We start from the raw sequence: 12498 nt of genomic DNA, 5'->3' as shown, positions 1-12498 counted from the left end.
CCATCCTCCTCAGTTTTCAAATCACCAGCCTGGAAAAAATAAGAGACCACTTAACATTGATTTCTGAACTTCGAGTGGTGTCTTATTTTTCCCAGAGCTGTATATTATACATGTGTATATTGTACAGTGAGGGGAAAAAAGTATTTGATCCCCTGCTGATTTTGTACGTTTGCCCACTGACAAAGAAATGATCAGTCTATAATTTTAATGGTAGGTGTATTTTAACAGTGAGAGTAAGAATAACAGCAAAAAAATCCAGAAAAACGCATTTCAAAAAAGTTATACATTGATTTGCATGTTAATGAGGGAAATAAGTATTTGATCCCTTCGACTTAGTACTTGGTGGCAAAACCCTTGTTGGCAATCACAGAGGTCAGACGTTTCTTGTGGTTGGCCACCAGGTTTGCACACATCTCAGGAGGGATTTTGTCCCACTCCTCTTTGCAGATCCTCTCCAAGTCATTAGGGTTTCGAGGCTGACGTTTGGCAACTCGAACCTTCAGCTCCCTCCACAGATTTTCTATGGGATTAAGGTCTGGAGACTGGCTAGGCCACTCCAGGACCTTAATGTGCTTCTTCTTGAGCCACTCCTTTGTTGCCTTGGCTGTGTGTTTTGGGTCATTGTCATGCTGGAATCCCCATCCACGACCCATTTTCAAATCCCTGGCTGAGGGAAGGAGGTTCTCACCCAAGATTTGACGGTACATGGCCCCGTCCATCGTCCCTTTGATGCAGTGCAGTTGTCCTGTCCCCTTAGCAGAAAAACACCCCAAAGCATAATGTTTCCACCTCCATGTTTGACGGTGGGGATGGTGTTCTTGGCGTCATTCCTCCTCCTCCAAACACGGCGAGTTGAGTTGATGCCAAAGAGCTCGATTTTGGTCTCATCTGACCACAACACTTTCACCCAGTTCTCCTCTGAATCATTCAGATGTTCATTGGCAAACTTCAGACAGGCTTGTACATGTGCTCTCTTGAGCAGGGGGACCTTGCGGGCGCTGCAGGATTTCAGTCCTTCACGGCGTAGTGTGTTACCAATTGTTTTCTTGGTGACTATGGTCCCAGCTGCCTTGAGATCATTAACAAGATCCTCCCGTGTAGTTCTGGGCTGATTCCTCACCGTTCTCATGATCATTGAAACTCCACGAGGTGAGATCTTGGATGGAGCCCCAGACCGAGGGAGACTGACAGTTATTTTGTGTTTCTTCCATTTGCGAATAATCGCACCAACTGTTGTCACCTTCTCAACAAGTTGCTTGGCGATGGTCTTGTAGCCCATTCCAGCCTTGTGTAGGTCTACAATCTTGTCCCTGACATCCCTGGACAGCTCTTTGGTCTTGGCCATGGTGGAGAGTTTGGAATCTGATTGATTGATTGCTTCTGTGGACAGGTGTCTTTTATACAGGTAACGAGCTGAGATTAGGAGCACTCCCTTTAAGAGAGTGCTCCTAATCTCAGCTCGTTACCTGTATAAAAGACACCTGGGAGACAGAAATCTTGCTGATTGATAGGGGATCAAATACTTATTTCCCTCATTAACATGCAAATCAATTTATAACTTTTTTGAAATGCGTTTTTCTGGATTTTTTTGTTGTTATTCTGTCTCTCACTGTTAAAATACACCTACCATTAAAATTATAGACTGATCATTTCTTTGTCAGTGGGCAAACGTACAAAATCAGCAGGGGATCAAATACTTTTTTCCCCTCACTGTATGTATTATACATGTATGTGTATATATATATATATATATATATATATATATATATATATATATATATATATATATATATATATATATATATATATATATATGAGTGTGTTCATGTGTATGAGTATATTTATGCGTGTACATACACATGTATATGTGTGTGTGTGTGACATCATTGAAATAGAGAAAATGTTTAAATGGCAATGGGCCGGACACACTGCAAGAAGAACAGATCAAAGATTTGCAGAGAAAGCTATTGAATGGATCCCGATTTCCAAGAGATCCAAAAAGACCTAGAAGATGGGAAGATGAAATTATACACTTTGCAGGCAACAAGAGAAGCTGTAGATTGAAGCAAGTGGAAACATCTTCCAGCAGTGGACCAATATGGGCTGATGATGATATAAATATATTTTTATTTATGTATACAACTGGTCAAAAGTTTTAGAACACCTCAATTTTTCCAGTTTTTATTGAAATGTACACAGTGTACTCAGAAATTAAAGCATAGAACAATTAAACAATTTGAGATAAAAAAGAAAGCATGGAATAGTTTTGTTTAACAATATTTAAAACCTTAAGCTGACCCTTAAAAGGGCACCAAATCCATGTGTACTCTTCACTGTTGTGTTGTTTGCCAAGTGTTTGGTATCCCATGAAAGCTGTAACTCTCAGCTTACTAACGATGTAAAAAAATTCTTTTTTATACACCCCCCCTCAGAAAATATTGACAAGTATGACATATTCTGGCACCAGACAGTCTACTGGTCAAAACAAGACCCTCCACATTTTGGTAGAAGCAACACACACACGTAGAGAGCTCAAAATGTCAAGATGGAAAACTGTTTAAAGTGTACTAATACACAACAATTTTACATAACTGGATCTGAACTTCTGTGTGTTTGATAGAACATCAATTAACATATACTGGATTAATCTTTAGGTTAAGAAATCCGATTGAAACTGGGTGATCTGTGACTGTCTGAATGAGGCCTCTCTCCTGTTTACCCCCCGGGCTCTGAATGACGGTGGGCGACACGGAACCTGTAAATCGGATGTGTCTGAGAGTGAAATACGCTGGTAGCCAAGAGAATAAGCTTTCAAACGATGTGCGCATTGTAGGAATACAGTGTGACTTCTATAACCTCTGGCAGTTTACCGCTTACCCTTGTACCATTTCAGGTTATTCACTGGACTTCAACTGCTTAAATGTCAATAACAAAATGGAAAAATAGGGGTGTTCTAAAACGTTTGACTGGTAGTGTATATCACCACCATCAACCCATATCGGTCCACTGCTAGAAGATGTTTCCACTTAGATATGTATACATGTGTGTTGTGTATATGTGTATCTTGAATATGTGTGCTTGTTTTTGTTCCCATGTATACACACACACACACAGTTGAATGTATGTTTGTGTAAATGTCATGTTAGAAACTTTATGCCTTCAAACTAAAATAAACATGCAAAAACAATCTGCTAATTAAAAAATTGTTACAAATACAATCATACCTTCAAAACAGGATTGCAATTCAACAAAACAGACAATTACAGTAACGAAATTCATTTTAATGCATAAATGGTTGCAGTTCAAAGGAAGACATTCAAATAAAAATGAATATTTCAATAATTTTCCCAATGTAAAATCATAGCAGATAATTACACACACACAATCCTCCTATTCTCATATTAACAGAAAGCAAACCTTTTCCTGTCCTTCACAGTGTGGTGTCCCAGTGCTGGCGGTGGTCCGGGGGGGGGAGACATCAGCGGCAGTTGAGGCGCACGGCCACAAGAGTGCAGCCTCAACACAAACACCGGTAAGAACGCATAACTGAGATTTCCACTGTAATAAGGACTATGATCATTGCATTAATCTGGTGAAAACATTACGGTCTGTTTTCACTAGTTTACAAACATTGGGAATATTCATTAGCATCAGGTTGCACTGCGATCAGTAATAGTAGTAGAATTGGGCACCTTCATATATAGAAGTAGTCATATAATAACTAATTAGAATCATAATTGTCAGTAGTATGTAGTGGTCCTTGTTACTGGCATTACTAGTATGCCTAAGTAGCATTAGCTTTTAAAACAAATAACATTACATTGTATTAAGAACATTATTAGTAACAAGTGTTTTAATGTCCTTGGTGATACAAACTTGTCATTTTGTTCATTATTTTCTACTGGCATTATTAGAAGGACAGAATATTGTGATAATTTAAAGAAGTGGTTCTCTACCCTGCTGCTTTTTGTTCCAGCTTAGCTCTCAATTACTAAATTGACCCCTTAATTTATGTAATTTGATTACATTTGACTCTGTAAATTGTGTAACTGATAAACAAGTTGGTTCCTTAATAAGATCTCCTTATAAGCAACTTAAAACCCCTACTGTTTAAAATAATTAAAAGGTTCTGATTTAGGAAATTAAGGGTTCAAGTAATCAAGCACAGTTGGAACAAAACCCAGCAGGGTCGGTGTTCTTCCAGGACAGGCTTGAGAACCACTGATTTTAAAGCTTTCTTACTGTCATCACCCCTGCTAGAAACCCTACTTGTTAGTTGCATTGTTCTAACGAAGAGCTGGGAGATTCTTTACATCACATTGTCCTCACAGAACTCATGACATCGTGAGCCTAGCAGTGGCTGGTGCTGTGCTGCTGCTACACCAGGGAGTCCAGCTGGGATGTTCATCAGACACACAGGCTGGTAACCCCCCGTTGTGCACTGCTGACAGAACAAATTAAAGTAATACAAATAAATAAACAAACAGTGTGTGTGTTTTTAAATTAGTTTATTACAATAACACTGCATTGCTTTTACAGTCTGGTGGTGGTTCTCTAATGTGCAAACCCATAACCTGAGAGTTGTAGAGCAGAATACAGAACCTGGAACCCTTTTCATCCCATGCAAACAGAACCATCTGGGTCACTTCTGATTCTCTCCCCCTCCCACCCTGCGAGTCATTCAGTCAAGCTATGGCAGACAAAAGCAGTGCGAGCCCTGTGCGCGAGGTAGACGTACAAGTGTGAAATGAATGCAAACAGGCTGGGCTCGAGACAACACGCCTCCCGCTCCGTCTCACTGCAGAGCTTCCTTCTGATGTCACATCCTGCCCTTTTCACAGAACGTTATATTTGGATGTGTTGGGGAAAAGTAAACTAGCAAACGAAATAAAACTATACCTCCCAGGCTGGATTGTGGAGGCCTGTTGGGAGCAATGGATTACATGGTGTGACATTAAGCTCATTTTTAACAAATTTTTCAAACTAAAATCATTCTCTGCCCCCCTGTTCCCAGTAGTTGACTGTAGTCTCACCCTGCTGTTCTCAAAGCACAACCGTCCCTGTGAAGTCCTCTCACTGCCCTGTGCACAGAGTCCCTTCAGCCAATCAGTGACATCTGGAGTCTGGCGTTCCTAAAGCCCTGCCCCTTATGCAGGAAGTGGGTGGAGCCACATTCCACCCCTCCCCCTGGGACAAGGAACAGAGGGATCCCACCCTCAAACCCGGTTCTCCAGCAGGGCCTGGAAGTCTGGGGAGCAGACCAGCTTGTGTTTGATGTGTCCCAGCACTGTCAGGTCCCCCGTGCGCCCATCGCCAGAGCCCACTGACACCAGCTCCTGCAGCGGGGAGAGGGGGAAGGAATTAAATTAACAAAGATCCAGAGAGAGAGGGTGAGATGGTGAGGGTGGGAGAGAGCAGTATTCTAGAACAGCAATAGAACCCGAACAAGCCCACCTGCAGGAAGGAGCAGGGCGTCCCCATACTGACGTCCAGCTTGATGTGGCCCAGGATGAGCTGTACTCGGCCAGACTTCCGGACCAGTAGGCGGCCCACCTGCCCCTCGCCCAGATCAGTCAGGCTGCAGCAGTCCTCGCTCTGCAGGGACTCCTGGGGCAACAACAGAGCTGTTACAACACAGATGTTTAACGGTATTCATTTAGCAGACATCTTTCTCCATTGTAAAACACACATACACACAGGGTGAGTGTCTACCTGGCTCTGCTCAGTCTTAATGAGCACCGATTGGCCGTCTTCCGTCTGGACCTCGGTTTTGATTGGCCGCTGCTCCTGGGTGGGGGGTTGCCCCGGCAGTGTGTCGGGGAGCTGCAGGAACAGAAGCTCCTCCCCCTTGCAGAGGGTCTGGCCACTCAGCAGCTCTGCCAGAGACTCCGCCTTTGGGAGGGGCGGTGGCTTGAAGGCCAGCTCCGCCTTCTTGACCTCAGTGACCTCCACCGGCTCCTCCTTCACTGCAGAGGGAGGAGGGACTTAAAGTTAACAAAAGCATGTGCTACCAAAACAATGACTACGATGCACCCAATGACAATCAAATCAGTGCACCACTACTACAACCCCTAATATGAGCAATACTAGAAGGTATTTCTCCTCACACCTTTGACGGTGGCCGCAGGGTTCATGTCCAGCTCCATCCCCTCCTCCTCCTCCTCCTCCTGCTTCCCCTCGGTCTTCAGGCTCCCCAGCGAGGCGTCCTCCTCCCGGAACACCCAGCCCGACACCGACATGGGCAGCTGGACGGGACAGCGGCGCAGGTCACTGTGCAGCCGGGGGTCATCCAGGAACTGCGCAGGGAGAGAGGACGAGGTCAAGAGGACAAGGTCAAGAGGCCTGCGACACAGTTAAGAGACAGGAATAAGATGGAGGAGGGGGGAAAGAGAGAGGGACAGAGAGGGAGAGGGACAGACTGACAGAAAGGCACCAACGTTGTCTCTCTCCAGCATGCGCAGTATCTCCTTGGTCTCCTCCTCGGTCTCTCTTTTCTCCTTCTTGATGTTGATGATTGGGGAGGGGCCCGTGTTGGGGGTGTCCCTTTCGCTCTCCCAGCCACCTGCAGGAGAGGAGGGGTGGGGGGTTCATCGGGGTGTGTTCCTCAGGAATGCCTCCCCTTCCTCTCACACTAACAGGGTTTCCCAACTTAACGAAGAGCTGAATTGTCTTCCCTCGTCACACAAAAACAACTTTAGTTACTGAATTAAACTCCTTAAACAACACACTGGGCGTTTGATTATGTGAAGGATCTCCAGACCTGCCAACCCTGGACATTTTTTTACAGTACCACACTATTATTACCAACTAAAAACAGAGCCTCTGTAGCTACCTGGAAATATAAATATATGTAGCTCACTGTGGTTTACTCTAGCTCTTAATACAAGGTTTAATGAATAAAAAAAACAAATGAATAATCGAAGAGCAGCAAAGTCAATAAATAACTAAAACTCTGTTTTCAGAAAATAACAATGTCATATCCAAAAGGCACAGTTCCCCCTTCTACACTAGCCATCATAACCTTTCTGCTGTGAAGAGAACTTAGCATTGTAGTGCTAAGACTGGCACAAAAAGGGGATTTGTTTTGTCACCAAAAAGAAGAATGAGCATCATGATCAAACAGGTGACTGATCGAGGCATTGATCCAGAGACCTGGGTTTGCAATGTGAACAATATTGAATTAGAAAGGACAGGTCAAAACGTGCTGAGCCGATCAGGGCAGGCAGAGAGAGCTACTGCAGGTAGGGCTGGGCGATACATCGAGTTTTTGCGATATATTAAAATATATTATTTTGGGCGAAATACAAAACACTTGTATCGCGAGGATGGAGTGCTTGGAATGTGGGAGGAGTAACTCGACGTTTTCATGCAGCCAATCACCTCGGAAGAGGAGGGAGCAAATGTGTCTCGTGTTGCTATCCAATAATTTGTGTTGATGTTAGTAAATTAACACTTTTCAGGACTTTAAACAGGAAATGCAACTGCTTATAAAGTTGAATGTTTGTCTTACAATCAGGATTACGATCTTGAATGTTACACTCACTATATTAACCTTTTTCAAAAGCAATGGAAGCGAATGAACGAAGTAATGAAGTTACCTGGTGCTAATGAAATGTTTGAATTGCACACTAAAAACAGAAGCAAATACTGTTTTATATATACAGGGTTTCTCGCAGCGCTATTCAGGCTGTGCGAGAAAACAGTAACAACAAAAAGAAACTTTAAAGCACAAGCGCATGTGCCACCCGCTCTCGTTCAGTCCGGCTACACCCGAATCACCCCCCCCACCCGCCTTGCCTATGAAACCACGATGTGTATATAGATATAATTTGTATAAAATGAAAGAATAACGTTCGTCTGCATTTAATATAAATTGAAAAGCAATGTAAAAAAAATGCAGAATGTTTTTAGCTTATCAAGATGGGTGCACTAGTAACGATAATATTTTATGTTATTACATGCAGTGCTGTACTGGTAAGCACAAATTCAAATCGAAACTCGACTGTCATAGCAAGGACAATGTTAAATGCACCACTATAAACCCAGATATGGTCAGTGCATGTGTTGCGCGATTACTATTAATTTTGTTATTATGTGACCATAACTAATACTGTGAGATATACATATATATATACACTCACCTAAAGGATTATTAGGAACACCATACTAATACTGTGTTTGACCCCCTTTCGCCTTCAGAACTGCCTTAATTCTACGTGGCATTGATTCAACAAGGTGCTGAAAACATTCTTTAGAAATGTTGGCCCATATTGATAGGATAGCATCTTGCAGTTGATGGAGATTTGTGGGATGCACATCCAGGGCACGAAGCTCCCGTTCCACCACATCCCAAAGATGCTCTCTTGGGTTGAGATCTGGTGACTGTGGGGGCCAGTTTAGTACAGTGAACTCATTGTCATGTTCAAGAAACCAATTTGAAATGATTCGACCTTTGTGACATGGTGCATTATCCTGCTGGAAGTAGCCATCAGAGGATGGGTACATGGTGGTCATAAAGGGATGGACATGGTCAGAAACAATGCTCAGGTAGGCCGTGGCATTTAAACGATGCCCAGTTGGCACTAAGGGGCCTAAAGTGTGCCAAGAAAACATCCCCCACACCATTACACCACCACCACCAGCCTGCACAGTGGTAACAAGGCATGATGGATCCATGTTCTCATTCTGACTCTACCATCTGAATGTCTCAACAGAAATCGAGACTCATCAGACCAGGCAACATTTTTCCAGTCTTCAACTGTCCAATTTTGGTGAGCTTGTGCAAATTGTAGCCTCTTTTTCCTATTTGTAGTGGAGATGAGTGGTACCCGGTGGGGTCTTCTGCTGTTGTAGCCCATCCGCCTCAAGGTTGTACGTGTTGTGGCTTCACAAATGCTTTGCTGCATACCTCGGTTGTAACGAGTGGTTATTTCAGTCAAAGTTGCTCTTCTATCAGCTTGAATCAGTCGGCCCATTCTCCTCTGACCTCTAGCATCAACAAGGCATTTTCGCCCACAGGACTGCCGCATACTGGATGTTTTTCCCTTTTCACACCATTCTTTGTAAACCCTAGAAACGGTTGTGCGTGAAAATCCCAGTAACTGAGCAGATTGTGAAATACTCAGACTGGCCCGTCTGGCACCAACAACCATGCCACGCTCAAAATTGCTTAAATCACCTTTCTTTCCCATTCAGACATTCAGTTTGGAGTTCAGGAGATTGTCTTGACCAGGACCACACCCCTAAATGCATTGAAGCAACTGCCATGTGATTGGTTGGTTAGATAATTGCATTAATGAGAAATTGAACAAGTGTTCCTAATAATCCTTTAGGTGAGTGTATATACACACACACACACTGATATATATATCAAATTATTATTTACTGTCACATAACATATAGCTATATTATGTATTTCTTAGAAGAATGTAGTTTGGCCAAGTTATTTTGTGCATTGCTATTTTTATTTAATTAATTTATTAATTTAAAAGCAGGTAAAACCAAAATCATATTTACCTTGACAGCCTGGCAAGTGGTATTTGTTAGTTTTGCAATTTTAATGATTAAACAAAGACTGGTTTGAATTATAATGTCTTTGGTCTTATTTTGTAGCTTGTTCGGAGAACAACAAGAAATAGAGATATATATAGTGTATTGCCCAAACATTCTAAACATATAGAGATGTAATTTTTAGGTCATATCACCCAGCCCAGGCAGGTGCCAATCTGCTAATAATGATAATAATATGAGTATATGACTTGTACAAAATCATGTTTCAGGAACCAACACGATTATAACTCTTTCACAAATGACTAATGTTATCATGAAGCCCAGATTGTCGGCTACATTATATTCAGTAAGCCTGCTATATTATACTCAGTAGAGGCAGGTCTGCATCTCTGTATGACTGGAACGGGTCTTGTGTCTACGGGCCACTAGATGGCAGGATTACACTGACTTTAGGTCCTCGCTGTGTGAATAATCTGATTTTGGGAGTGAAACCTCACTCACACCCCCAGTCCTCACCTCTCTTCTTCATCATCATCTCGGCCGGCCCCTGCTCAAAGATGGAGTGGGACTGGATGACCTCTGGGCGACCCCGGCCTCTGCCCCGCCCATCTCGCTGCCGGTCCCTGTCTCTGTCCTTCCTCTCCTTCTTATAGCCACTCTCCTCTTTCTGCCTGTCAGACACAATGGAGAGAGGGGGGAGTGAGTCACCGGCTGACACAGACACACAGCACAGGATTAAACAGGAGCACCCCTCCCCACACCCACACTGTGTAAAACTCATTGCATTGTCACTTTGTACCAAATAAACAGTAGTAATATTGCAGAAAACTCAACCCAAACAAGAGCTTCTCACCTAAAATGATTCTACCTGTGAGACTGGGAGGGTGATGATGTGTGACTGACTGACTGACTGTGTATCTGATTGCATGTTTGTGGTGTCTCCCATAGATCCAGCACATTGGGGGTTAGATTCAGTTTAGACGGCTCTACTTACTCATCCTTGACCTTGCGACTGATGATGTTGGGAGTGAAGGTTTTCTGTGAGGGAGAGAGAGAGAGTCTCAGCACCGCACACTGCATCACTCACTATGAGCCCAGTTTTACACCGTTGGTTCAAGATTTACTAAGACTGAGGGCAGGACAAGTTTACTCGTTTACTCAGGCTGTTCCCACGCGGCTGAAGAGCTAAATCACAGGTTCAGTCTGGACAGAAAGCTGTCCTACCTTCTTCACCCCCCCCAGCGTCAGGTCCCGAGAGCGCATGGACGGCAGGCGCGCTGAGGTCATCGCTGCAGGCAATCTCCTGCCCACCAGCCCCTGGGGCATCGCCGGCCGAGACCCCCCCGGGGGAAGGGGGTCCCCTCTGCCAGGGCCTGACATCACCCCTCAGCACCTCTGCAGGAAAGTCAGAGACAGGGAGACTGCATTAATAACACACAACTAGCAGCATAATCAGGGGAGGAAAAGGCAGAGAAAGTGATGGCAACTAGGGAGTGAGAGAAGACAGTAAACAGAGGGATTAAAAAAAGAATGGTTTAATAACAGGTCAACAGGAGAGGGGAGGCAGATTGCACTAATAATAATTAACCATGGCTACTTATGAGGATTTACTCTGTGTTTTGCCCTTGTGGAAGTGAAAGATTGTAGGTAGTGGTCTATACTGGGCAATAATAGCCTCGAACACAGTACTTGTTTTACTGGGGATTAAAAACGTGTCTGTGTGCCCAGGGTTGTGTGAATGTTGCTCGTAGGGCTATGTGTGTGCCCAGGGTTGTGAACATACACACCACCCTGGGCACACATGCACGTTTTCACTCTTCAATTAGACAATTACTATCCAATACAGTTCAAAGCCCCGACCATGATTTTCCCCGACCGAGCAATAACCCCCCACAGTTAGACGTGTCAAATCATTATTTTAATCTCGACACCGAAGCAAATACGAGGCTGGCAAAGTGCTCAGCTCGGCCATGGACATTAATCACGTTTTGTGGTACCTTACCTGATTTAGCCAACAGTTACACTCCGCTGCAACTGTTTCCCAAACAACGGAGCGGTAAAAAAAAAATGTTCCCCGAAAAAAGTACGGTGCAGTCGAGGGCACTTTCGTTTCTAGCGCGTTAATAAAGCGATAATTTCACGGCCTGGGACCACAAACATCAAACTCTGTGTGGAAGCCGCCATGACACTCTGACGCTCTCATTCGGGACCTCTGACCCTCCATGTGGTGACGTGGACGGCCGCCATGTTGGTGAGGGTAACGTTGGCCCCTCTGTTCCTCCATTGGAGTTGGTGTTCTATTAAAATTTACCGTGACGGTGTAATGGATGAAACGGATTTTGAAAACGGATGGATGTATTAATTAAGAAATAAATGGGAAAAAACAGAAAGGTTCTGAATGTGACCATCTCCTAACCAGCAATGCATTTCATGTCAAGCGCACACACATGAATCTCTCTGTTTTCCCCTCTATTGAGGAAATTTACAATGAGGCGTGGAGGTCAAGGCTGGCTGTGGGATGAGATGTCAGGATGGTGGCTGATTCACTGGCCCAGTTGGGTGATTGGTCTCTGTCACATGGAGAGGTCTATCTGTGTGGCTGAGATGGAGAGCTTCAATCACACTGACTCGTCCTGTCGCCCTCCAACTACAGCACGTGGCACAAGGACACAGCACAGCACAGTACAACACAGCAGCACAGTAGAGTGCAGCACAGTACAGCACAGTAAGGTACAGCATAGCACAGCACAGGGGGGTGGGGGGCAGAGGAGAGAGGGGTGGGGGGGTTGGATGCAGAGGGGCTCAGGGGGTGTGTGGGGGGGGTTGGAAGGTAGTTTGAGGGCTCTAGTAACACTAAATGGGTCTGTGGCATTTAAACCCACACTCACAGACTTTCCACATTAAAATAATGTAATTAGGATTCATGCACTGAGCAACATACATCCTGAAACAGTGTCTGACCCCATGTGTCAGTCTCTTTCTTTCTTT

General features: G+C 44.1%; 1 protein-coding gene across 1 annotated transcript; it reads right to left on the bottom strand.

Moving 5' to 3' along the window:
• Positions 1 to 4491: 4491 nt before the first annotated feature.
• polr3d (polymerase (RNA) III (DNA directed) polypeptide D) lies at positions 4492 to 11699 on the bottom strand. The gene is made up of 9 exons (XM_066714224.1): positions 11513 to 11699; positions 10735 to 10905; positions 10505 to 10548; positions 10027 to 10181; positions 6438 to 6562; positions 6110 to 6296; positions 5713 to 5966; positions 5455 to 5607; positions 4492 to 5336 (listed from the first exon to the last, which is right to left on the bottom strand). Exons 2-9 carry the CDS (start codon positions 10888 to 10890, stop codon positions 5217 to 5219), a joined length of 1194 nt encoding a protein of 397 aa, XP_066570321.1. The 5' UTR covers positions 10891 to 10905; positions 11513 to 11699; the 3' UTR covers positions 4492 to 5216.
• Between the last annotated feature and the right edge of the window lie 799 nt (positions 11700 to 12498).

The sequence above is a fragment of the Amia ocellicauda genome, chromosome 9 (assembly GCF_036373705.1).
Source record: "Amia ocellicauda isolate fAmiCal2 chromosome 9, fAmiCal2.hap1, whole genome shotgun sequence".
In the NCBI taxonomy this organism is placed as follows: Eukaryota; Metazoa; Chordata; class Actinopteri; order Amiiformes; family Amiidae; genus Amia; species Amia ocellicauda.
The sequence above is the reverse complement of the archived record's forward strand: the minus strand, read 5'-3'. Positions and strand labels throughout refer to the sequence as shown.